At 37.6% G+C, this 27659-nt stretch overlaps 1 protein-coding gene across 1 annotated transcript in view; it reads left to right on the plus strand.

Annotated features, from left to right (window-relative positions):
• Window positions 1-27659, plus strand: part of LRRIQ3 (leucine rich repeats and IQ motif containing 3) — a gene marked incomplete at both ends in the record, with an annotated part of 77498 nt that overhangs the window by 39914 nt on the left and 9925 nt on the right. Inside the window, one exon of the mRNA XM_080915217.1 lies at window positions 9862-9991. Within this exon, the coding sequence (XP_080771343.1) occupies window positions 9862-9991 (130 nt within the window). The remainder of the gene's footprint in view (window positions 1-9861; window positions 9992-27659) is intronic.

Below are 27659 nucleotides of genomic sequence, written 5' to 3' on the forward strand. Positions count from 1 at the left end.
GAGGTCACTGGTGCAGTTTATTCCATGTGAAGAGGGGTGATATAAACACTGAAGAGTGGGCGTCCGCATGTGTTCCAGAGCAGGCACAGATACGCAGGCAATGGCTCTGCTTCTGCCATTCCCACTTCTGAGATTCTCAGGACCTAGGCTCACCCAGTCTTACCAGGTCTTCTGTCTGGTCACAGGGTGCACTTGCCCCACATTATGTGTCTATGTGGGAGTGTGTGCTTCTGTGATGGGTATACATGTAAGTGAAGTTGCTTGGGAAACAGAAAATGCATCAGTTCTCCTGCAGGTAGAGTTGTAACCTGTCTCTAGAGTAGTTTCCTAATATAGCTACTGGAACCACTCTGCAAAAGCACTCCACACACATTCTTAGCCATGGAGCTATCTCTCCAGAATCTCGTCTTTTTGCAGTTGACACCAGGAGACTTACTCATCTTCCATCTTGCTGGGCCTTCAGTGATGGTTCTTGTTGTGTGTTTGTCTTAGGTGTTGATGCTTGATTCTCACCTTGGTTTTGAGGCAGGGTTGCCTTGTTGTTCACTACTTTATGTACCAGGATATCTAGACAGAAAGCATCTTGAGGGTTTTCCCCATCTACATCCTTTTACTTAGCATGGCAGCTCTTGAATTATAGGTGTACATTGTCACAAGGCTCTCCACGGGCTCTTGGGATTGAAACTCTGATTCTCACACATGGTCAGCAAATGGTTTACTTAATGACCCATCACTTCTGTCCTCCAATAATAGTTTTGCATCATTTCATTAGATAGCAACAATATTATATTTATGTAAACACCATTGGAGATTGGCTGAAATATTGTCCATCGGAATAGGACAGTTTATAAAAAAAAGTTGTATCAGCTACACAGTGACTTTGGAGAGAATGAAGTCTACACTGTACTGTAAAAGCTGTGGGCAGTATTCATGGTGGTAACAGAGCTGGAGCCTAGCCCAAGCATCAACTTCCGTCACCTAGAAGGAGAAGTCTAAACTCTTGTGGAAGTTTGCAGTATATTTTCTTACTAGGCTCCAAAACCCTACTGCTAAGCACCGACCGTATGACAAAAAGAGTGAGAGCTTAATTCTAGATATCTTAATGCCTTTAGTGTTGGTTTTGATGAATCCTCAAATAAAAGAATCTTGAGCTGAGAAACGTGGCATTTCTACAATGAATGTTTTAGATGCTCTAAAACTGGATGTTTGCAACAAACATCCATCACCTTAATTTCCCATGACTACTTTTTCTTGCATTTCATTTTGCACAGAAGAGTGATGTACTTCCTCTATATATTTTGCCTCTTGTGCTTATGTGGATCACCTTTTGTGCACTGCCTTCATTGCCTTAGGGCACTGTCTTGCAGAACACCCATTCAGATCAAGCAGTATTGCCACCACATGTGAAGTAGTAGCTGTTCAGTGAAGCAATGTTTTAACCTGTGTTATTTAGAGGTTAGCATCTCAAGCTATAGTCTTTACTCCTAAAATTGTGTCTTTCTGTCTATTCTGGGAATCAGCACTTACCCCAGAAAGCTGACTGTAAATGCCAGCCTGAATGTAAGAGCCCTGAGGACAGTGTATGTGCTTGCAGCCTACAGCACACCAGCTTCATGATATGAGAAACTTGCTGTTGTTTCAACAAGAGCATGGATTTGAACATCAGAGCAAACAATGTTTGTTAGGATAAACATAATTTTCTGTTTTGTGTAATCCAAAAGCTAGATCTTTTGAGTAGTATCTGAAAGCTCTTTTTTCTGGGTTCACACATTGGGAACTAGAAGCCAATTTGTCTGGAAAACATGAAGAAGAAATCTAAGCAGAAGATAAGACACCAAGGGCTGTGGATCAGTTGGGATTCTGAACAGGTTTCTAGAGCGATCCTCTTCACAGACTCCTTCACCTCCAGTACAGCCTTATGGTGATGCAAATGCTTCTCAATGTAGAAATAGTAATGAGTGTACCACAAGCTGTTTAGATCAAATGTGACGATCTCTTGACAAATAGAAACCGATTGCAGGAATGTGAAACCAGAGGCCAAAATAATTCACAGGCTAGAAAATAATCAAAATGTTCAAAATGTAGTTTGAATCTAAGAAAAATGAATTTACTATAAAGTATGTAAATGTGGATCAAGAAAGAAGAAAAAATGTTACCTCCAAAACCACTTGCCACTGTTCAGAACAGTAAATTATTGTCTCCCAAGGAAGAACTGTCTACCATTACTATCTATCATGGTTTTGCAACCAAATATGGATGCATTTTGTGAACCACAAAAGTCAGTTTATCCTAATTTAACTAGTCTAGTGTTTAGTGATGCCATGAGGTTTCATTCCTTGCTGTGGTTGCTTATGATCTGTGGCCGTGCCTCCTTTTCTGTGCCTTTTACAGATTATTTGTTGGATCTCATGAGTCCTGCATGAGAGAGTATTTTCTTCTTTATTGCCTCTTCCTGTTGACATATAACAACATGTAGACACCGGAAGGTCAAAATGGTGACTGAGAAAAGTCAGACTAATTCCTTCCAGAGGCTCATATTTATCCATTGTAAGGATGTGGAAAATTCAGGAATTGGTAAAGTTGTAAATATTCTAGAAAATTCCATGCCTGAGTTTGTACACAGGAGAAAAAGCTTAGAAGAGGGTGTGGTAGTTATGAAGAGTTGAGGAAATGCTCACACAGTTGTGAAATAACTTCAAGATAACTGGCAGTCATGTTGCAAGTTTTAGGAACTATAAGAGATAAACTATAGTTTCTTTAAAGAGCATTTCTCCCCTAAGAGTGGAGGAACGCCATGATCTTATTTCATGAAGCGATAGCTGAAGTTCTAGACACTCTCCGCTCTCACCACATCAAGGTTTGCCTGTTGTTTGACTGGCTCATTTGTTTGTTGGTGTTTGGGTCACTACTCATGGCACGCTAAATGAAAGGCTTGGATATATTCTGATTTTCAGGACCATTCACAGCTCTAAGGATATATGAAATCATTCCTAAGGACCAGATTTTCTGGAAAGTTTAGCACAGTAAACAACCACTATGATAAATGGTTGATATAGTGCATATAAAATGCTGAGTGGAGACAGGGGCAGGAAGAACTTCCATAAGACCGTGACAGAAGTCTTTCTAAGGAGAAAGTGTTTGTAGTGAATGCTCAAAGCATAGGAAGTTAGCCATGCACAGCTCTGGAGAGGCTCCTGCACAGTGTCCTGGGCCATGTAACAGCTTGTTTTGTTTGGGATGTGTTTATGAGGCTGAGTGAACTTCAGTGTGGCAGGTGTTCATTGAACCACAACCAGAGACCAGATGAGTTTGCTGATATGGTCACAGGTTATATTTTTCTTGAATTTTTGTAGTTCACAGTGAAAAGTTAGCAACCACAACAGCCATCATGGAATTTAAAACCACAAAGAAATGTATTTTGATCATTATAAATGTATCTGTATCTTGTTAATGTCAATACAAGGGCTTGGTTTGGACTAGAAAGGGATGCTTCTAGATTTAAGCAGGACGCAGGAATGCACATCATATTTATAGTGTATTCAAGAGCAGAGAGTGATAAGATTTGCTGCAGGCAGGCGTAAGTATAAAGTTTTAGGGAAAGATTGGTATGGAGATTTTATGCTTTGTTGCAACTTACAATTCTATTAGAAAGTGAAGATTATTCGGAAACCTTGAAACCTAAATTATGCTGTTACCTTTTCTTTGCTGGGATTGCACAGAACTGAGTAACTCAGAGTATGCCTTCTCAATGTGTTAGTCTGTAGAGTACAGAGTTTGTAGACTCCATTTGTTGTTCATATCTGTAGTCATCTGAAACTATGTTTCCTGGTTCTGATGGTATGGTTCAGAAGGGAAAGAATGTTAGAACATCTCCCCCATTATAGATGAGATTCTAGAACACTTTCCTGCAGGGGGCTACCCAACCATGCCTCAGAGCTTTTGTCTTTATTGCCCATGTATTCCAGTGATTTAATATAATTTAATTGATTTAATTTAATGATACTGATTTAATTTAATTTATCTCTCTGCAGTATAACATCCTTTATACAGCTAGCTCAATGACTCTAGCCTGTTAATAGTAATGTTAACCAGTCTATTAACAACAACTAAAATTTCTGGTTGCTGTTAATTGAGGTTGTTCCTTTGCCTATCACTTCAGGAAATGGGATGAACAGTTTTAAATACCCATTCAAGGCTTGCATATCCATATTGACAAACACTGGGGTGAGAACAAAATAACTTGTAGCTTTAGAACAGACCTTTGATGATACTGTCCCATTGATCATTACTCTTACCCACCTGGGAGCTGAGTTTCTCAGATCTCTACCTAATTATAGTGTCAACCCGCAAACAGCTGGACACCTTATCAAGCATTGCTTTCACATCTACGCCTGAGTTAATTCTGACTCTGTTAAATGAATGTATTTATGATTTATTTAACTTATCAGCAGCTTATAATGTTCCCTGGCCAAATAGCCATACATATTTTCTACAGTCATCATGGACAAGGGCCTGGTATGCAACAGTATGGATTATATAGATTACACTTTGTGCTGGTGAAAACAAGGTTTTTATCATATATGGGCAGTATTTTGATAAATTTTCTTCTCCATGAGCTCAAGGTTCTGTGTGTGGGTGGCTTACATCCATTCTCTCTCTACTTAGATATAACAAAAAGCCACTTTCAATAACCTTTGTAGCACTTGAAGACACTGGTTTAGTTATTAGATATTTGATTAATAATCTCCCTATAGATTTTTCTCATTGTAACACATGACCTCCTTTTCTTTATGCATTTTGTCTTATAAAAACTAGGAAAGTCATGGTGATTTTAAATGGCGAGAGACAAGTAAATATGTGAAGAACAATAAATTGGATAATTTAATATATATTTATTATATGATTTTATATATGTTTCCTGTATAAGTGCCCTTTTTAATTATTCCTTCTTTATTTGATTTTTTATATATGCATATATATACATATGCCTATAAAAACCTAATATAATTTATAATAGAGAATATATTTCTAGTATCTGACAAATAGTATACATTTTTCTTTTCTTATTCTTTTGGGTAATGAATAAAAAACTACAGTAAAAACAAGATTGCTGGGAAACTCATTTTCTAATGGATGGGATGAACTATAATTTCTTGAAGTAGGTCATTTTATGTTTCTGATGGAATTTAACATGCTCTCTTTCTTTATCTCTTTCTGTTATTCTTTGACACTACTATATGTGCCTTTGTTGACTTAGGAAACATTGCACTCCCTGTTGCCCTCTTTCATTGACCTATGGCTCTTTCCTTCTCTGTTGCCCTCTTTCATTGACCTATGGCTCTTTCCTTCTCTGTTGCCCTCTTTCATTGACTTGGGTTCTTTCCTCCCCTGTTGCCCTCTTTCATTTACCTATGATTCTTTCCTTCCCTTTTGCCCTCTTTCACTGACCTATGGCTCTTTCCTTCCCTGTTGCCCTCTTTCATTGACCTATGGCTCTTTCCTTCTCTGTTGCCCTCTTTCATTGACCTATGGCTCTTTCCTTCCCTGTTGCCCTCTTTCATTGACCTATGGCTCTTTCCTTCCCTGTTGCCCTCTTTCATTGACCTATGGCTCTTTCCTTCTCTGTTGCCCTCTTTCATTAACCTATGGCTCTTTCCTTCCCTGTTGCCCTCTTTCAGGTCTCCTGTCTTCTACTTAAGCTCTCTTTCTCCTCAACCAGTCCTCACTGTTTAATGATTGTTTCTTGAGTGAGCACAAGTGCAGCCTGTTTAATGGAGCATAGGCAGATTGTCAGTGGCTGCAACAGCAGCAGCACTTGTTACCTGTGCAATCTCTCAGCAAGGGTTAGGGTCTCATGATCCCTCATCTCCATATATGTGATGTGCCCATCCTTGTGCAGGTATCAGACAGTGAGTTCATGTGTTCTATGGCTTTGTCATGTCCAGAATAACACAGTTGCATAGCACTCCCCCCTCACATCTGGCTCTTGTATTTATTTCTAGTACCCCTCATTCAGATGTTCTCTGAGTCTTGTAATATAGATGCTCTGTTCATGGTTCATTACTCAACAGTCTTTTATTATACATACTTTTACCAGTTGTAAATTGTAAAAGTTAACTGTTCAATGCCAGCCCTTGCTCTGAATAATGACATGGAGATATTTATATTTAATAAAAGTTTCAGATACTATTGCTATAAAGAATCTGAGCTAGTCTAACCTGCCAATGCTGGGATTGCCTACTTCCTAGGCATGTGGCTCATTACCTGCCATCTTGGTCTCGGCCTGGCCTTCCCTTCATCCATGTCCTGATGGCAACTGCCTGGCCCTCCCCTGCCCACAAGTCCAAACTTTTTCTTTCTTGTCCACCTATATTCTGTTCAGCTCCTTACTGAGCAATCAGAAAGTAGTAGAGAACAATGTTTTACAAAATACTGAGTCAGAAGTTGCTTCATAATAATAATACCAAATCTGGACTGCAACTAGATCCTGGGAGCAGAAATCAGCACTTGAATACAGAGTGCACACAAACATCCCCCAGGAGAGAATCTCTTCCTTAGTCATACCTCACTGGGAAAAAAAAGGAACTTCTGTGACCAAGACCAAAATAGAACTGGTCTCTTAGGAATAGTAAGAAGACAGATTGAAAAAATAAAGGCAAAAAGAAAGAAATTAAAATTTCAGAAATAATACTTAGTATCGTTTATCACTAAGTAAGAGGTAATGTCCTGGACCTATGATTCCCAGCACTGGTGGTCTGAATGTAATGTGGTTGCCACATATGACAGTTCTACATATGATAATGTGATGAAAGAGAGTATTAATATGTGACACAAGCAGAAGATGGTTTATAGAAGAAAATTTGTATTTACAATTGACCACCATGGATTACTTGAAAAGTAGCAATCTACACATTTTTGGTCCAGTGTATTCAATAGAACCGAATGTAAGTCACAATACAAGCAACTTTATTTAAAACCACACCATATTTTCCTACTATGCTATGCTGTTGTGACTAAGAAAGTATGTGCATGTCAGTCTTAGGAATAAGAAAGTCTATGAGCTGAAAATGCCCCGCTTATCTGCATTTCCAGCAAAAATAGTGATTTTTGTCATGCAGATAATGAAAACAAATGGTCTTAGAATTGATAAGCCAGACTCTTCAGTGAAGGGACCTGGGGAAGAAAGAACAGCACACTAGCCAGATAAGCACAGCAGACACCACAGCATTGTCTCTGCTGGGGAAACATGCATTTCAGTCTCTAACTCAGAGAAGATCACATGGAAATTTATAGAGACCAAGAATATTTCTTTGAGCTTCCTTCATAGCCATGGATGGCCTTGAAATTCTGATTCCCTCCCCCACTTCTGCCTACAGAATTACGGGCTTGTTCTATCACACCCAACTGAGAAAATAGATTTAAATTACCAATGCCTCTGGTGCCTGGATTGAAATGTGTGACAGAAAATTAATTATTGGGTGGAGTGGTAATATCAAAGTAGAGCAGAAACATAATGGGGTTTCCATCCCGAACTTTATCAGAAACTTATCTGACTTACTTTTTAGATGAAGGTAGAACCATTCATCTAAACAGGGAATGAGTCCTGATTTATCTGGGGTAATGATATGGCCTTATTCTATTGAGTAAAGGCTTTTCACAGTACAAAAAGCACAGCTAATGTCTGTTCTGGGTATTGAATGCTGACCAAAATCTGTAAAGTGCAGAAAACAATGGCAGATTTTAAGTACTATGTAAGTTTTCCACAACAAACCTAAAAATCGTAACTTGGGGTATCTGAAGATGAATCCACAGACCTTCAGAATACAATGTATCTTATCAGAGAAGGCATAATATTCTGAAATTAATGATATAATATATACTTGGGCATATATAATGGCTCAATAGGTTAAAAAATTCTATCAAGTAAGTATGACAACTAAAGTTTGATTCCTCTGACCAATATGGTGGGAGAGAAACTAACTCTCTCCATCTATGTCTTTCACATGTGTACTGTGACACACACACACACACACACACACACACACACACACAAACAATAAATAATGAATAAATAAATGTAACAGTTTTTATAAAACAGTATTTCTTCATTGTGGCTTACTAATGTCATACTAATGATCTACTAATATGAGCTTTTTGTTGTTGTTGTTTCGTTTTGTTTTGTTTTTTTTAACCAGCAATCCAGTTTTATTCTAGACATGTTTCTCCCCTCATCCCTGACTCCCACACTCTTTCCTCTAGCTCCAATCCTCATATATTCCTCGGAATAAGTGGAAAGCCAGTGAGGTCTTAATGGAAGTTTCCAAATACCATCTTTTATTTATGAGTAGGGCCTTTTTCTTCCACTGCTTTTATAGAATTACCCCAGGTATCGCTGACTCTTTCTACCATGCATTGTCCTTATCACAGACTGTTCCTACCACTGACTGTTGCTTTCACTAGCTCTTTCTATCACTAAGTTTTCCTAACACAGACTGTTGTTATCACCCACTGTTTCTACAACTGTTACTGCCACTGACTGTTCCCACCACTACTATACCTATCACTGAATTTTTCTATGACTGACAGGTCCTTCCATTGACTGTTACTACCACTAACTCTTGCTTTTACTGACTGTACCCACCACTGACTATTCCTATGACTAACTGTTCCTAGTTCTGTTTGTTCTTACCACTTACTGTTCCTATCTCTGATGGTTCCAACCACTGACTGATGCTATTACTGTTTCTGTTACTGAGTGTTCCTATCACTAACTGCTGCTATCCCTCACTGTTCCAATACCTGACTTGCTATTACTAGTTTTTGCTATTTCTGACTCTTCTGATCACTGACTATACCTATCACTGACTATTCCTATCACTGACCATTTTTACCTCTGACTGTTCTTAACACTGACTGTACCTATCACTAACTATTCCTACTACAGACTGTTCCTGTCATTGAGTATTGCTATCATTCATTGACTATTCATACCACTGACTGTTCCTATCACTGACTGTCTTTATTACTGACTCTTTCTATTACTCACTGTTTCTACCCCAGACTGTTCTTATCACTAATTGTTCTTAATACTGACTATTTCTAGCACTGGTTGTTCCTAGCACTGACTGTTCCTAGCACTGACTGTTCCTAGCACTGACTGTTCCTAGCACTGACTGTTCCTAGCACTGGCTGTTCCTAGCACTGACTGTTCCTAGCACTGACTGTTCCTAGCACTGGCTGTTCCTAGCACTGACTGTTCCTAGCACTGACTGTTCCTAGCACTGACTGTTGCTATCATTGACTGTTCTTATCAGGCTGCTTAACAAAGCAATAAACAATGGAGCTGGTAAAGTCTTTCTTAATGTTAGTTGTCTTACAGAGTTTTAAAAATCAAAATCCTTGTACTGCAATACAAAGGAGAAAACTCCTAGAAACCCTGAAACATTTGATATCACTGATTTGTTTAGTTTTTCTTATCATCATAATGTGATCTAGAATCAACTGGGAAGATTTTTATGGATATTTTATAGATGAGCTTGGCCTGTGGGTGTGTGTATTTGGGTTGTCGACTAGCTGAAATAGGAAGACAAATCCACTACAGGTGGTACCATTTATTAGGAAGAAGATTCTGAGTTACAATAGAAATGAAGAAATTATCACTTATGCATTAATTCCATTAAGTTTGCCTTTGACTATACCTACAGCTGCTTCAAGTACTTGGTGCCTTGACTTCCCCCAGGTGGTGGACTGGAACCTGGGTTTGAGAGGCAAATTCTTTCTTATATTCCGTTTCATTTGTCAAAGTATTTTATCACAGTAACAAGAAATGAGAGCCACCAATGCCTTTATTTTTCTTCACAGATGAGATATTCTCCTGCTGACTTTAAATATTCTACTGAGTACAGAAAACACATTTCCTGTCTTTCATATGAATTGAAAACTAAAGATATTGATGGAAAATCAAAACAACTAAGACATCACATTCAGAAAGGTTTGTATATTTTGAGGTGAGTGAAAAGAAGCAACAACAAATCAAGCACACTGATTTTGAACTATAAATACTGGCCTCCAGAACTCACATTAAGGGTTGAGTAATTTCCACTGTATTATGCCAGTATTCTGCTTCTTTACAATATTTCATTGTAACATACTTATTTAACATATGCTGTGATAAAGTTATAGCCTTTACAATATTATTTACTTCCAGCAGTTTGATTACTGTATAAGATTGTTTTAACTGTCCCATTGTTTGTGTATGTGTGGGTTGTTCTAGAAAGCCTTTATTTTTAAAAATTTTGTCTTGACAATTTTTTATTAATTACTTTATTTATTTACATTTCAAATGTTGCTACTCCTCCTTCGTGACCTCCACTCCCAGAATTCTTCACCTCATTTCTGTACCCCTTTGCCTCAGAGAAGATGGTCCCACCCCCTGTCATTCCCCTTCCCTGGGGCATCAAGTCTCTACAGGATTAGGCACATACTTTCCTGAGTTCAGCCAAGGCAGTTCTCTGCTACATAGGTGCCAAGTGCCACAGAACAGCCCATATATACTGTGTGGTTGGTGGCTTAGTCTCTGAGACCTCCTAGGGTTCTGGGTTACACTGTTTGTAAGCCTTCGGTCCTTCCCCTACCTGAACCATAGCGGTCCCAACCTTAGTGCAGTGGTTTGTATCTCCATCTATCCCAAAGAGCTGCTGTTAGAGCCTCTCAGACGACAAGCGTGCCATGTTCCTGTCCTCAGTCACAACATACAGGATCAGCAATAGTGTCAGGATTCGGGGCCCACCCATGGTATAGATCCCAAGTTTGGACAATTGTGGGTCATAAATTTGGAGGTGATTTAGTGACCCCTCTTCTCTCCACTGTCTACTGGGTGTAGTCTCTTCAGGTTTTATCACCCCACTGTTGGGCATTTCTGCTAAGGTTATTCCCAGTGAGTCCTCGGAAACTTCTCACATCTCAGGTCTCTAAGACATTCTCAAGGTTCCCCCGCTCCCACCCCCAGCAACTGCATATTTCCATTCATTCTCCTGGCCATCTGGGATTCTCTTCTGTCTCCCACATACCTGACCCTGCCTATGTTTTCTCATCCCCTTCCCCTCTCACACCCACGGCTCTACTTCCCTCTGCACTGCCCCACCCATGACTATTTTGTTATCTCATCTAGGTGGGATCAAAACATCCACATTTAGACTTTCTTCTTAAACGTCTTACAATCTATGGGTTATATCAAGAGTTTTCTGTTTTTTTTTTTTTTTTTCCTTTTGGCTAATATTCATTTATAAGTAAATATATACCATTCATGTTCTTTTGGGTCTGAGTTATCTCACTCAGAATGATATTTTTAGTTCCACCCATTTGCCTGCAAAATATGATGTTCTTGTTTTTAATAGCTGAACAGTATTCTGTTGTATAAATGAGCCCTATTTTTTGTATCCAGTCTTTGGTTGAAGTACATCTGGGTTGTTTTCAGTTTCTGACAATTAGGAATAAGGCTGTAATATAAACACAGTGTATAAACATAAAAATACAAGTGTCTTTGTTGTATGGTAGAACACCCTTTCTGTACGTGGTCAAGAGAAATATAGCTGAATCTTTAATAGAATTATTTTGAATTATTTGAGGAACCACCAGATTGGTTTAAAGAGGAGTTGTACAAGTTTGCAATCCTACTAGCTATGAGGGGTATTCCTTTTTCTCAGTCTAACCAGTGTGTATTGACACATTAGATTTTTTTTTTGTTTTGTTTTTTTAATCTTAGCCATTCTGAGTGATGAAGGTGGGATCTCAGGGTGGTTTTGATTTGCAGTTCTTCCGTGACTAAGGATGCTGAACATTTTTAAAGTGCTTCTTGGCCATTGAAAGTTCCTCTGTTGTGAATTCTTTGTTTAGAACTGTATCCTATTTTGAAATTGGGTTATTTTGGTCTTTGGAGTCTAATTTTTTGAGTTATATATATATTTTGGATATTAACCCTCTATCATATGTAGGTTAATTGAAGATCTTTTCCCAATCTGAACATTGCCATTTTGTCCTATTGACAGTGTCCTTTGCCTTACAGAAGCTTTTCAGTTTCATGAGGGTCCACTTGTTAATTGTGACCTTAGAGACTGAGCAATTTGTGTTTTGTTGAGCAAAATGATTCATGTGCCAATGCCTTCAAAGTTATTTCCTACTTTCTCTCCTATTATATTCAGTGGATCTGGTTTTTTGTTGAGGTTGTTGATCCACTTGGACTTGATCTTTGTGCAAGGTGATTAATATGGATAAATTTGCATTGTTCTACATGCAGCCCTCCAGTTAGACTAACACCATTTGTTCAATAAGCTTTCTTTTTTTCAGTGTATATTTTTATTCTTTCTCAAATATCACCTGACCATTGGTGTGTAGGTTTATTCCTGTATCTTCTATTCTATTGTAGTATCATGTCAGTCTCTGTACTAGTACCATATGGTTTTAACTACTATTGTTCTGTAGTATAGCTTGAGGTCAGGGGTGGTGACTCCCCCAGAAGTTCTTTAATTGTTGAGAATTGTTTTTTGCTGTCCTGAGTTTTTTTTTTTTTTTTTCTTTTTCCATATCAAGTTGAGAATTGCTCTTTCCATATCAGTGGGAAATTTTGTTTGAATTTTGATGGGGATTGCATTGAATTTGTAGATTTCTTTAGTTAAGAGGCCATTTTTACTATGTTTATCCTTGTGATCCATGAACATGGGAGGCCTTTCTGTCTTCTGACATCTTGGGTGTGCATTCCAATTTGTTTATAGACACATTTGTACTTAATTAAATGTTATGATTATCCTTTGCCAAAATGGCCCATCTGCTAAAGAGCTTTTTCATTTTGCATTTACTTTGTCTGTTAAGTCAATGTTTTCTATGGTATCTTCTGTACCTGAGATTCTCTCTTCCATCTCTTGTTTTCTGTTGGTGATGCTTGAAGCTATAGCTCCTGATCTGTTTCCTAGGCTTTCCATCTTATTGTAGTTTACATTTGTGAATTCTTTATTGATTCAATTGCCATTTTTAGGTCTTGGACTATTTTGTTCAGTTCATCTGTTTGATTATTTCTTTCTGTATTTGTTTAAGGGAGTCATTTTTTTTTTCCTCTTTAAGGGCATCTACCTGTTTACCTGCATTTTCCTGCATTTTTTAAGGGAACCATTGATATCCTCCACAAAGACTTCTTGCATCTTCATGGGATAAGCTTTTAGGTCAGAGTCTTGTTCTGGTGTGTTAGGGTGTTCAGGGCTTGTTGTGGTAGGAGACCTGGGTTCTGATGGTACCAAATTAAATTGGCTTTAACTGATGTTTTTGTGCTTATCTTTGGACATATTGTTATCTCTGATGTTAACTGGCCTCAGACTGAAATAGGCCTTCTTTTTTTTGGCATAACACAATATGAATATATTTTTGTCATTACTTGATTCTTTTAGAAGTTTGATAGTGTGCATTGAAATCTACTAGTTACCATAAGCATAAAGTACATGTAAAATAGAATGTAACATGGATATAGTCAGGTTTTTTTGGTGTGTATAGATTAAACATAATTATTTTTGAATACCAAAAATTGCCACAAGGCTATATTCTTAGCTCTTGGATTGTTAATGATTTAAAGTCCAGGAGTTTCACACTCTGAGAGGACACTATACACTTATATTTTTTCCTCAGGACTGAGGCTTTCACTTTTTGGGCTTTGTTTTTCTTGAGCTTCATATGGCCTGTGAGTTGTTTCTGGGGTATTCAGAGGTTTCTGAGGCTATTATCCTATTATCAGTGACTGCATAATTATGTCTGCTCTTTTGTGACTGAGTTACCTCACTCAGGATGGTATTCTTAAGATGCATTCATTTTGCTAGGAATTTCACAGAGTCATTGTTTCTAATAGCTGAGTAGTACTTCATTGTGTAAATATACCACAATTTTTGTATCCATTCATCTACTGAAGGACATCTGGGTTCTTTCCAGTTTCTGGCTATTATAAACAGGTCTGCTATGAACGTTGTGGTGCACGGGTTCTTATTGTTTGTTGGAGCATCTCTGGAGTATACAGCCAGAAGTAGAATAACTGGGTCTCCAGGTAGGACTATGTCCAATTTTCTGAGGAACCACCAGACAGAATTCCAGAGTGGTTGTAGCAGTTTACAACCCCATCAAGAGTGGAGGAGTGTTCCTCTTTCTCTGCATCCTCACCAGCATCTGCTGTCATCTTAGTTTTAGATCTTAGCCATTCTGACTGATGTGAGGTGGAATCTCAGGGTTGTTTTGATTTGCATTTCCCTGATGACTAGGGATGTCCTCTTTTAAGACCTAGGTTAGGGTAGACCTTCTAGGCATGTTGTAGAGTTTACGGGAGAGGAATGCCACCCTGCCAAGGGTTCAGGTGACAGTGCAGAGTAGAAAGGGTTGTTATGACAACTTTTAATTCAGTAGCACATTTAGTTTCCTTGAGTTTGTTAGCTTACTGTTGTTTATAGTATTCAGATTTAGTTCATTTTGGTGCCATAGGACTCAGGGTTTATTTCAGTTTTCTTATATGTGTTAAGACTTGCTTTGTGTCTGAATATCTCTTCAATTTTAGAAAATGTTCCATGAGGTGCTAAGCTGAAAGCTTGTTCTTGTGTTTTTTGGTGAAACGTTTTGTAAATATTAGAAAGGTCTATCTGCTTTGTAATGTCCAGCAAGTTAATAATGCAATATTTGTCAGTATTACATCGAAATGTCGAGAATAATACAGACCCACATCCCACTGAAGCAAGCTGTTTTGGAGAACATGTGTTTGAGGATTAATTACTGGAACTATAATGCAGCAGAAGACAAGCCACAGGATCTTTTTTATTATTAAAATCAGACTATTTGAAGTGGAAAGAAAGCTTTCTGGAATGAATCTTTGGCTTTTTTGTTTTTTGTTTTTCTGTATAACTTTACACTGACTGACACGTTTATCGCCACTGTTGCTGTGTATTTAATTTATACTAGTGTTTGCCCCATTCATGCTTCCAATGAAGATATAAGTGCAACAGTTCCTCAGGAATTCTCCAGGTCTTCAATGCTATACTGGTGCTGTTGAGGCAACTATCCTGTTGGACTGAGGAACTACTAACTAAGTTTCCTGCCTTTCCAAAATGAGACATTATTGCTGGTCAACATAAACAATAAGACAACCTAATTACTCCCCCTCTAATTTATTTCTTTCCATATATGTACATTTTACATTGGTGTATTAAATAAAACAATGTGTGTGTGTATTAGGGAGTATATGTGGTGATACACTTACAGAGAGACACACACATATATATAATATAAATATATGTGCACACATTTTCCAGATGAAAGAATTTCCAATGTTTGAAATAAGTTATGATTTAATTATATTATTTTGTGTGATGCTTTTGGTTTGTTTGTGCATGCAAGGCACTGGGAACTGAATACAGGCCTTGTTTCTTGTATGTACCATTGAGTTATCTCTAAAACGCCTCTGTCAGTTTGTGTGCATAACTAATAGGTATTTAGGTAAAGTCTTTGTAGCGTTGATATTTTATTTTATGCTCAGATTTTTAAAAAATTAAACAATTTCAACACTGCTTCTATTACAAAATGATTATATGCAGACATTTGATAAAGATAAATTGAATTTGGTGATGGATTATTATTCATCTGTTAACTAAGCTAAGGACCCTGATGAAGAAAAGTTGCAACTGAATATAGAGGAAGAAATAAAACAATTAATACTTTCCTCTTCTCTGTAGTACATTCAATTTAAGCATATTCCTGTGTAGCTTACAAATAAATGAGATCACATTATGGTCATTTTCTTTGGCTTTGACAGTTACATAGGGTATAACACCTAATCAGTTCTTCTAACTACTAGTCTGGCTATTTCCCCTATGGTGCACCCCAGATCCATGCTGTTTATCCTAGACATGTACTTACTGCCCATCTCCCCTCATGGTGGCCTGCTTTTTACTCTTGTTCTTCCTCTTTCTCTTTACGTCTGTCTCCCCATACATGCCACTCCGAACCCAAGTACCTCTAATTCCTCCAGTAATGGTTTGTAACCAGTGTTCTTTAACCAGTAGTATTAAATCGAGGAACAAGGTGCAGTGCTTGAGCAAACTGCCTGTTTTGTGGGAATGCTGTAGAATATGAACTGAATGCCTCCTTCCACACTCCTTTGGCACTGACGTGCTTTTCATCATTTCATGAAGAAGATTGAATTTACGGAACATTCTGGTTAGCCCACTGTGTGGAAGACCCACGTGCCACTGAATATTTTTATGAATAGTATCTAAGATGCATGTATTTATAAAGTATTTAGGTACTAATAAATATCTGTACCTAGTTTTCTTACCGTAGATTCATTCTTTTAATACTCTTAATTTTAATGTCTTGTAACCAAATAGTTTGGTTTTTTTTTTGAAAATGATATGTCATTTTAAGTCAAAATTTGCAGGTAATATTGTATTTCATTGTGGATGATAAACACATCTCATACTTCACTCAAATTAGTGTTATACAAAACAATGCATGTTTTAACCTGTTAACATGAGTATGATTACTATTAGAAATTAGATGCTAGGACCGGGTCTAGGTGGGGAAAGAACACTTTTGGCTGACATTATAGAGTCTTGTGATCACAGCCACCCAGTTTGCAAATGCATCTATTCTACCTTCCTACTGGCAGCCTGCTTGTCCCCTTTCCTTACTTCTTTGCTTGAACCATGAACATTAAGATTTAAAATAATATGAATTAATCTACTTCAGTGAACAAGTAAAATATATATAAACTCATTTTTCTTTGCAATTTAACACTGAAACAAACAATGCCATGTTTTGTTTTGTCTTTTACTTCTCTATAACAATTCAAATTCCTTCATTATTACTGTTACTGTCAACAACAAAGAGAAATAGAGCCACATAGAAATCAAATTGGCTCTATTTGGAATTATTTTGTAACTAAGCAATATTGCCACATAGCTCATATTACCAGCCTCCTGCAAAGTTACATGAAACTTATGTGAGCAGTCTCTCCACTTGACAGTAAGCAAAAGTGGAGCTCATCACTTCAGAGTGAAAAACAGCAACAAAGATTATTCTATTGGTTTCTTTGTAAAACTCAGAAGACAAGTGTTCCACTTGAATAGCTGGGGAGACCTCCTGACCCATGTGGGTTCTTAACTGTAGATCACATTCATTGTACTGAGCTTTTTTAAATTTTAGGGTTTGTCTGTGATGGGACTTATGATGAATTGTTCTGATAAATAGAGACATTAGCATCACACTCAAACTCTGAGATAGAGTCACATCCTTAGAGTCAGTTGATACAAATGAGTAAGCTACTGCCACTGGCTTGAAAGAAGTCAATCATGTGTTTTGAATGCCAGAAATTTTCCTGTAATACATGAAATGCCAACTATTTTGAAGCTTCAAGGAAGAAGTCAGAAAACTAAGTTTGTTTCTTGGTACTTGACTGTATTAACCATTCACCGATTAGAAAAACGACCTGAGTAGAGAAGCCTGTGGCTTGCACGGTAAAGCATGAGGATGGAGATTTCAGGCCTTATATGCTGGGGAATGTTGTGTTCTGTCAGTAAAGTGTTAAATCATTGTCTATTAAATCTACACCAAGAACAGTTGGAAATGGTGTCAAGAATACGAATTTGCATTGAGTGTCTAGACTTCTGGCCTACTGTTCTGGGATAAACTCTTAGTAATTTTTTCAAGTCCTAGAGGTTTTGAAGGCAATAAGATGGTGATGTCAAGCATAGGTTTGGAATACTATATATGCCTCAGCAGGATGTCCTGGATCAAGAACCAATAGAATACAACATATCAAATACTGCACTTATAAAGAATGGTTTCAGCAGAGAATCTAATTCTAATTCAGGACTTAAAACTGGAGATTCTAACCTTCAGCATACACAGAGAAGCACAGAAGGGAGGCTATTGTAGCTTCCACTTGAAGTATATCCACAGGTTCCCGTGCAAGGTGTAGCTAGGGGATCTGATGAACAAAGCAGAAGCTTCAAAAAGGACTCAGAGAAGGTATGTTGAGCTGCTAGTCCAGAAGGCAGCCATATTACCCTTCTGAGAACCATACCCAGCCTGTGTTTGACACACCCGTCTATTGTGCTGCCCTCTGGCACCTGAGATTTCCCTGTTCTTATTTCTTATAATCAGTGTATCTGAGGGGGGTGGATGTGACAAATGGCAAAAGAATAGAATTTTTAGGTATCTCTTTTCACTAAAATGCCGTCCATGCCTTATAGGGAGACAGTGTGCACAAACTGAAATTCTGTTGCATGCTTGGTTTTCTTTCATCATGTGTTGAATGTTTGGACAAGGAAAATAACAGGTTGTTGGTGAAAAGTGATCATGGTTTTATGTTTAAAAAATATTTCGGTCTTATGAATGTCTCAGTTCTTGCCGAATTTGGTTAGAAACATACACTTTACCTCTAGTCAATGGTTTGTTACTAAGTACGTGAGTTGCTTCTGGACTAAGGTATAAAGCACAGTGAGGTGATAAACGTCACTACGTGGCATCCCTCTTATTTCCAATACCTAATGAGTTCATTATTTTATTTCAACCAAATAAGTAACCTGAAAACAGTTCAAATTTATAAAGGAGTATGAATTTCTATGTGTGTTTCTATCTCTCTCCTACACACACACACACACACACACACACACACACACACACACACACACACACACACTCACACACACCCACACACACATACACACACACACACACACACACACACACACACACACACACACACACAGATTTCTTTGAGCCTCTTATTGATTCTTATGGGTAATAAAGCAGATCTTGAGGACTGCTGATCCAGGGAATCTGAAACAGTCAAATGCACACCTTTTTTGAGGTATGTATTCAAAAGAATAAACATTAAATAAACCAATGAGTGAATAAAACACGTATATGTGCTAGTATGTTTTATGCATAAATCCTTACATATAGAATGAAATTTAGAGAATAGTGGAGTTTAGGTAAAATAACCATTTTTTTGTATTTTTCTAATGTATATGTATATATACATATATATATATATATATATATATGTATATATACATATACATTAGAAATATATATTTATACATTATATATATATACACCTGAAATTAGGAAATTTATTCTATGATGAAAATAAATGATCCCTATGAAACCTATGTGGAAGATAATTACAACAAAAATGAAGCAACAAAGGCATAGTGTGAGAACATGCTTCATATATTTCAGATGTATTGGCTTGTATTTTGTACTGGAAATATTCCAAGTAAAGACAGGTAAGCTCTTATAAGCAAAAAGAAAGTTCAACAAAAAAGCAGTGTGCATATGAGAAGTTAAGGCAGGCCTGTGGTATTACTTTCTAGTTATTCATAGTGATAATTCTTTTCAAAATACTTTAAGTTATACACATATCAGAAGAAATCATCTGAGACAATGAGGCCAGTTAACATCTGAGATAACAAAATTATGAGAGAAAAACACAAGAACATAAGCAGTAGAAACTAATGCCACTTGGCACCATCAGAGCCCTGTTCTTTCATCACAGCAGGCCCTTGAAACCCTAACACATCTGAAAGACAAGATTTTAATCTAAAATCCCTTTTCATGAAGATGATAGAGGACCTTAAGGAAAACATAAATAACTTGCTTAAAAAATACAGGAGAACACAGGTAAATAGGTAGAAGTCCTTGAAGAGGGAACACATAAATTTCTTAAAGAAATACAGGAAACAAAATAAAAAGAGAAAGGAATTGAACGAAACAAATGTTAATAGGAACAATAAAGAAATCACAAAGGGAGGAAACCTAGCAAAACCTAGGAAAGAGATCAGAAATTATAGATACAAGCATCACCAACAATATACAAGAGATAGAAAAGAGAAAGAATCCCATTATAAACCAAATTTAAACAGTGTCTGCACACTAGTCCAGCCTACAGAAGATAATAGAAGGAAAACTTTAACAAAGGAGGGTACACTCAAATAAAATCAAGAAAGTAATCATCTCACAATAATCCCTAAAAGAGAGACTCCCATAAACACACTACCACCACCAACAACAAAAATACCAGGAACCAACAAGTCCCTAATATTTATCAACATCAATGGACTCAGTGCCTCAATAAAAAGACATAGGGCAGCAGATTGGATACATAAAGAAGACCCAGTATCTTGCTCTATATAGAAGAGAGACTTCAGTGAAAAAGTTATCAAAAGAAATGGGGAAGGACACTTCATACTCATCAAAGGACAAATCCACCAAGATGAACTCCCAATTCTGAACATCTATGCCCAAATGCAAAGGCACCCACATTTGTAAAAGAAACATTATTAAAGCCCAAAACACACATTTATCCTCACACAATAATAGCAAGAGACTTTAATACCCCACTCTTACCAGTAGACAGATCATGGAAACAGAAACTAAAGAGAGAGAAAGTGAAACTAACAGACATTATGAAGAATGGTTACAACAGATGTTAATGAGACTAAAAGGGACTGCTTATCAGAAATAACGGAAACCGGAAGGCAGTGGGATGACCTGTTCTCAGTACTGGGGGAAAAGCAAGAAGTGTGAACATAAAGTAGAGACAGACCTTCTACCACAGAAAGCTGAAGTGACAACTGCTAGGAGATTTACCTAGAAGAAATGTAAAGATAGATTGAATCATCTGAGAGAAAGCAACATCAAATATTTTTTCCAAATCCACAAAAATGTCCCCATGAATGAATGATCTCAGTAATTGTGGAATACAGTATAGTAAATTAACCTTCCCCTTTCTTTTTTAACTGATGTGAAAAGCAACCAAATTAGCCAACATACCTAGAAATGCATTACTGAGTCTGTACCCTCCAGGAGTGTAGTATAAACCAGCATGGAGAAAGAAGGCAGAGTAACATATTGCTGGAGTGAAGATATGGAGGGGGGGTAAATGTGCACCAAGACAAACAGTCTTTGGTAGTACTAAAGCCAACATAGCAAACTCCAGTTACATAGTCCTTCCTCTTTATTGTTTTCTAAGGTTATTTTATAAAGTAGTTATAAGAATTCAGAGTGTGGTTTCTAACTTGTGTAGACATATGTAAAACTATACATGATGTTTGTAATTGCAGAAAAGTGGGTAATGAAATCATACTTACTAGAACCATATAGTAAGCATGGATATGAGATTGATTTTCGGCAACATTTATTACATTTTATCATAGCATAACAAATATGTAACGCATAATTTAGAAATCACTGGTGGGCTTAAAATAGTGCTATAATATATTCACTTAATTTAAACCAAAGACAATAATGAGGGAAGTAAAGAGAAAGAGTGTGAGACATAAAAGAAAGAAGAATGATATTGAAATAAAATTAAACATGAAATAGCCTGAAAATGCAAAGATGGCCAGCTTGGATAAAACATTCCATGTCTGTTTTTGAAAACAACCACACTTGAGTTTTAAACTTTCATATGTCACATGGCTATGCTGGTAAGAACTTCTAAGTAAAAAGCAGCCATTGGGGATCAAGGGACTATATTAATAGTTTCCTACATATGTTGAAAATGAAAGTGTTGCTAGGGATAAAGTGGCATATTTACTGATAATTGAAGTCAACACTTTGGGAATATGCAATAAATGCAGACAAGTATTCTAAAAGTACGTAGCATTCCCCCCATGAAAACGAAGGTAGAGATAAGATGATGGTGGTAGCCCAGACTTTTATGCATGGCCATGCAACTATCTGCAAGTGTCCACGGAAATCTAGCCATGAGCTCAGTGCTGCCAAAAGACTAGTGATTAGTATCATTTTTAGAAATAGAAGCATTGATTTAGGAAATCCCTTTATGGAATGCAACAAACTCCACATGCCCAAAGCATCTTTCATGTACTGAGAAAGCTAAGCCAGGACCCCAGTTGAGGAATAAGGACACTAGCCTACTCACAGAACTTCTGATCCAAAATGTGTCCTTTTTACAAGAAGTTTAGAAGCAAAGATGGAGCAGAGATGCAGGAAATAGCCAAACAATAACTGGACCATTTTGAGACCCATCCCATGGGCAACAACCAGTATCTGACACTGTCCTCTGAGAAGATCCACCCAACAGCCGATGGAAGCAGACACAGAGAACCACAACCCGACAGTAGACGGAGTTCAGCTTGTCTTATGGAACAGTTGGGGAAAGAATCAAGGGACCTGAAGAGGACATAGGGACTCCACAGAAAAACCAGCAGTCAACTAATCTGGATGCTCGGGGGCTCCCAGAGAAGGAGTCATCAACCAAAGAGCAAGCATGGGCTTGACCTAGGACCCCCCCACATATGTAGCAGATATGCCTGTTGGTGTACGTACAGGTCTCCCAACAACTGGGGCAGAGGCTGTCCCTAAAGGTGTTGCTATTGGTGGATCCTGTTCCGTTAACTAGGCTTCCTCGTCTGTTGTCAGTAGAGGAGGATATGTCTAGTCCTGCACTTGATGTGCCAGGGTGGGGTGATACCCAGAGGTGTTCCCCCTTCTCAGAAGTGAAGGTGAAGGGTGTGGGAAGAGGCTATCTGAGGAAAGGCTGGGAAGAGAGGGGGGCTGATATTGGGATGTAGTGTGAATAAATAACAAATAATTGAAAAATAAAGAATAAGTCATAACATCTATAAACTAGTGTAAAGTGGATAGTGACCTCAGTGATGCATATGATTGGTGTGTGTGTGTGTGTGTGTGTGTGTGTGTGTGTGTGTGTGAGCATCCAAGACAATGAAGAAACAACACCTTTAAAAAAGCAATATGAAGTAAAACCACATATAAATCATCTGAAAGCACACACAGTATGAGCTTTGCGTGATGTTACATGGCTGTCACCAGCAGGAGCCAATCACAGCCGTGGAAATACCTAGAAGCTCTGTCCAGTGGACTACCATGTCCCAAATGTTTAATGAACTTCAAATGAATGTGGATGGTCTTTAAAATTTATATTCAAGTTATTTTTATTGTTTTAGTGTTCACTATTTTATATTTATAAGTTTGAAAATTGGGTTGGATTTTGGTTTAGAATACAATAAATAATATTTTCACTGAATGCAGAAAAACATGCTCTCAGAGAGTTCTTTCACAGAATGGGTAATTTTTTCAAGAGACAACCGAGGTCTGAACAGATGCCCTGACACTGAAGAGTATATACTGCTCTTACATAAATCTCCAGCTCTGTTGCAAGTATCCACACTGGGTCACTCACAATCTGTTACTCCAGTTCTAGGGAATCAAAGATGTCTGACCTCCTCTGGCACCTGCATACATCTCTCCAGCCCACACAAGCACACACACACACACACACACACACACACACACACACACACACACACACACAAACACACACACATACACACACACAAACACACACACACACACACACACACACACACACACACACACACACGGAAAGATAGACAGATGGACAGATGGGGAGGGGAGGGGAAGTAAGGGGAGGGGTAGATAAAAAGTTTTAATAAATACTCTGTGTTTTAGATTTGAAATGTAATCTCCTTCTCCCACCCTGCTCCTACCCTTCCTCTCCCTGCAGCACAATGGTCTTAGCACAGCTCTTCTATAAGTAGAATGTGACACTTTCGGGAGCTTTAACTTTGGTAAACTTTGCCATTGTTCATAGCTTAGATAACCTGTCTACACTACTGTGCTGCCCAAAAGTATGAGCATGAGGAAGGAGTCCCAGAAACTCCACTGTGCTGTAAATAACAAAGCAGAAAATGGAAGGTGTGGGCTAGTACCATTGATTGCATTTTCACACTTCACAGAACAGAAAGAAACCCCATACATGATAGAACTTGGAGAAACTGGTTTCTTCATATTATTCCTTCAGTGACCCTTGCTTATCCCATTCTTTTCTTCCCTTATAGCAAGCTGTAACCTCTGCACACTGTCTAAGACCATATCTCTATGCTAAGAAGTCAGGAGAGTTTGCCAAAACAGCATTCACTTCACATCTCTTTGTGAAGGGTCATGTCATAATTACATTGATTTTAAATAAGCTGAGACCAGTTGTCACATCATAGATGGATCATAAACCTGTAAAACATTCAGAAGTATCAAATGAGGTCTGTCAGTCACAAATGACATGAGTATTTCATGGCTCCACTGAACCAAAACCTAGCAAGATGAATGAAATCTGGGTAAATAGCATCCAGTTGTTTGACTTACTTATGGAAATACAGCAATGGCTGAAAAGAACAGTTGGCTTAGGAATGAGTTCTTGTAAATAGACCATTTTAAAGTAGAACTATGTAGTACTATCTCAGAAATAGCCTTGCAAACTGAAAAAAAAAAAAAAAAAGACTTGTGTTTCAGCCTCTGTCTGACATTCTCAGTAAGAAGTACAGAAGTGTCAATTCTGGAGGGCTTTCTGTTTTGTTTTTGGGGTTGGGAATGTCTCACTGACAATTCATCTCTGGTCAGAAGCTTGTAAATCAGCTGGTCTTGTTCTTCTGGGCTGCTACCTCCCAACCTCATGTTTTATTGAAAATTCTCTAAATAGAAACAGTTTATGTTGTGCCAAAGAGATCCTCTTAATGTAAGAAGACGGCATTTTGAAAATGTATTAATAAAAATTTAAAATCTGCTTTGTGGAACTTAGTTTGGTTGGAGTTCAGATCTGGTAGAATGCTTGTGTCCATGTGGAAGAATGGACACTGTGCAGTGTGAGAAAAGCTGCAAATTTCACGTTTTTATGTAGTTTACCAAACATTTTTCTGCAGATTTTCCTTTCCCAACAAACATTATCACTGCCCAACAATTTATGCACTCTACATACTATTGATAATTTTTGATAACTTATTTTTTCTGATATCATGTAATTCAACAGCAGTCTTTCTGGATTTATATGAAGCATTTCATGATTATATCGCTTTGTTGCTTTACTGTGTATCATCCTAAATTAAACCACCATTTGGTGTCTTAACCAGTCATGCTCTCATACTCTTGTGGTTCATGTTCATATCTACTAACTTCACAGTGAAGTACCACACATGCCACACATCTGTGCTTGTGTGGGTGCACAGCTCACACTTGCTGTGACCTACAGGGCTACATAGCATCTGACCTTCTTTCATCTCTCTGGTTACAACTACCACCCGGTCCTTTTTGCTCACTGGGGTCTGTTTTGCAGTTTCCTGCCTCTTGACCTTAGTATAGTTTATCTTTTCTTCTGGAATATTCATCACTGCCTGACCTGGTTGTTCTCTTTTTCTCTCTTCTTCTTAAGTCACTTTTTCTTAAAGTGTCTTCTGAGTCCCCCCAGTAGAATCCCTTAGGCAGTGGTGCTCATCTTTCCCAGGGCACTGGCTCGTATTCGAAGTTTCACATATCACATGTCTACCCTGCTTCAAGACAGATTTCTTGAGACAAGAAACAATCCATGTATTAATAGATCACTTGCCCCCTTTGTTAAAAATATACATGAAACACAACAAATATTCAATTTTCATATACTTTTTCATGTATGTATATGTGAACATTTCACATAAACAGTTCACAGAAGATAGTGTTGCGTTATAGAGAAATAAGTGCAATGTACTAAAACAAAACAATTTTCAAATGAAAAGAAAACCAAATTTACAAAAAATTACAAGAACTAGGGACTAGAAAGAGTTGAGTAGGAATGTCATGGTTGTGATGTGTGTGCAAAAATTGCATGTGCAGCTGCTAATATATGGATGGGTGACTTTAAGGGAGACAGAAAAATTAGTGTATGCAATCAAAATAATCTTAGGAATCTAGACACTATTCAGTTCTTCAGTGGGATCACATGACATTTTAAATGGCTGCCAAGGGAAGGAAATTGGTGTCCTAGTAGACCACCAAAACTGAGACCTCAAACCAAAGACTAACATTCATATCCACATAGATTGAAATATACAAACTCCATTGTCTAGACAGAAGTAGAGAAACTATTAATACAACAGTCAATTACCATGAAACAATGAATATAAATCATTCAGAAGAAAGAGAATAATTAGGTGTAATGTAGTTGCAACAATAAGTAGTTATAGGTAGCAATTAAGAAACCCAGATATGTTAAGTGATTGTGAATATATATGATCTTTGAGAAACCCAGATATGTTAAGTGATTGAATATATATGATCTTTGAGAAACCTAGATATGTTAAGTGACTGTGAATATATATGACCTTTGAAGGCTCTGTCCAGCTTCCAACACTTATATTTCTTTCTACTTTGGAACTTGATTCACTGAGCCTCTGGGGTGCTTCTGTAAATATTACCTAAAGGGATTTGTTTAAGAAGAGAGGACAGCCCTCCTGGTCATCACAAACTCAAGAAACTGAGGCCGTTCAAAATGCTACTTGTCTCCTTGCATATTCTGACTGAATATCAAACAGAAAAGAGGAGGGCGAGCTTATCTCATTCTTCTTTGCATTTTAGACATTTTTTTTTTATTTAGATTCTAGTGTAGGGACAAATTTGTCAGCTATGTCTACATTTCTATTTTAAAATTAAAGAATGACTTCAAATTCTCAGATATGCAGTGAGAGATGTGCTCAATGCCCTTATTACCCGTCCAAACAATGTTAAGGAACAGTTCATTATTTTGTTTTATGGATATTCCTTTAGGCTTCTTATTAAGCAAATAAATAAATAATTTTTTTCATCATATTGTAATCATGAACATTTTTAGGGTAAAGGAATGTAATAAGGTAGAAAAAGTTTCTTTGCAAATGTCTGGTTCCTATTTTAGGCCTGGAGGGCTCTCTTTAGTTCTTCCGGGATGCCTGAGCTTCATGTCTCCTTGGCTGGGACAGTAGCCCTTCATGGCCCTGATTTTATCCAAAGGTTAATGGGAAGATCTGTGCTCCGTTATGAGGTCTGCAACAACAACAACAACAACAACAACAACAATAACAACAAATCAGGCACAAAAGATACACAGGAATGTTTTCTTTTTAGTTACTTGGTCAGAAATCACACTGTGTTAAAGATGACAACAATGACCTGAGAATGAGAGAAATATTCATATTTGGTGAGGGTGAAAGGACTCCTTGTTCATGAAAGAAAGATTTGGGCACATCAATGGATGTGCTTAATTTTTCACAGTAACATTTTACCATCCCGTCGTGTCTCAACATGGCTAGAAATTACCCTAATATCTGGTCAGGATTACTATTTTACTCACCAAAATTAGCTGTTATTTCTAAGCCTGCATTTCAAATGCCAATTCTTTTTTCCCTAAATTGAAAAGAGCACTATATGAAGAGTGTTAAATTAAACTACATGAACCATATTTTCCATGATGCAGTAAGCTGGATAAAAGGCTTTTTGAAAGCAGTGTCATGCAGTGTCTGGAAAATGTGCATTGTATCCCTAGGCGTTTCTCTACACGCAGGCTAGGCCAGACACACCGAACAAAAATGTGCAAATGTCATCCTCTCCTCTGCCTCTTTGTACCACAACATGACAGTTCACAATATTTTATGTCAGTGCCCTTCATATCCAAAGGTTGAGCCATTGCTACTACTATTTCCCTTCACACACAGAGACAGGTAACCTTTAGCCTATTTGCCTTGAAGTGTGTTTATTATCATTACATTAATTCAAATATAGAATGCTAATTTTAAATC

This window comes from Micromys minutus (assembly GCF_963924665.1).
Source record: "Micromys minutus genome assembly, chromosome: 4".
Classification (NCBI taxonomy): domain Eukaryota; kingdom Metazoa; phylum Chordata; class Mammalia; order Rodentia; family Muridae; genus Micromys; species Micromys minutus.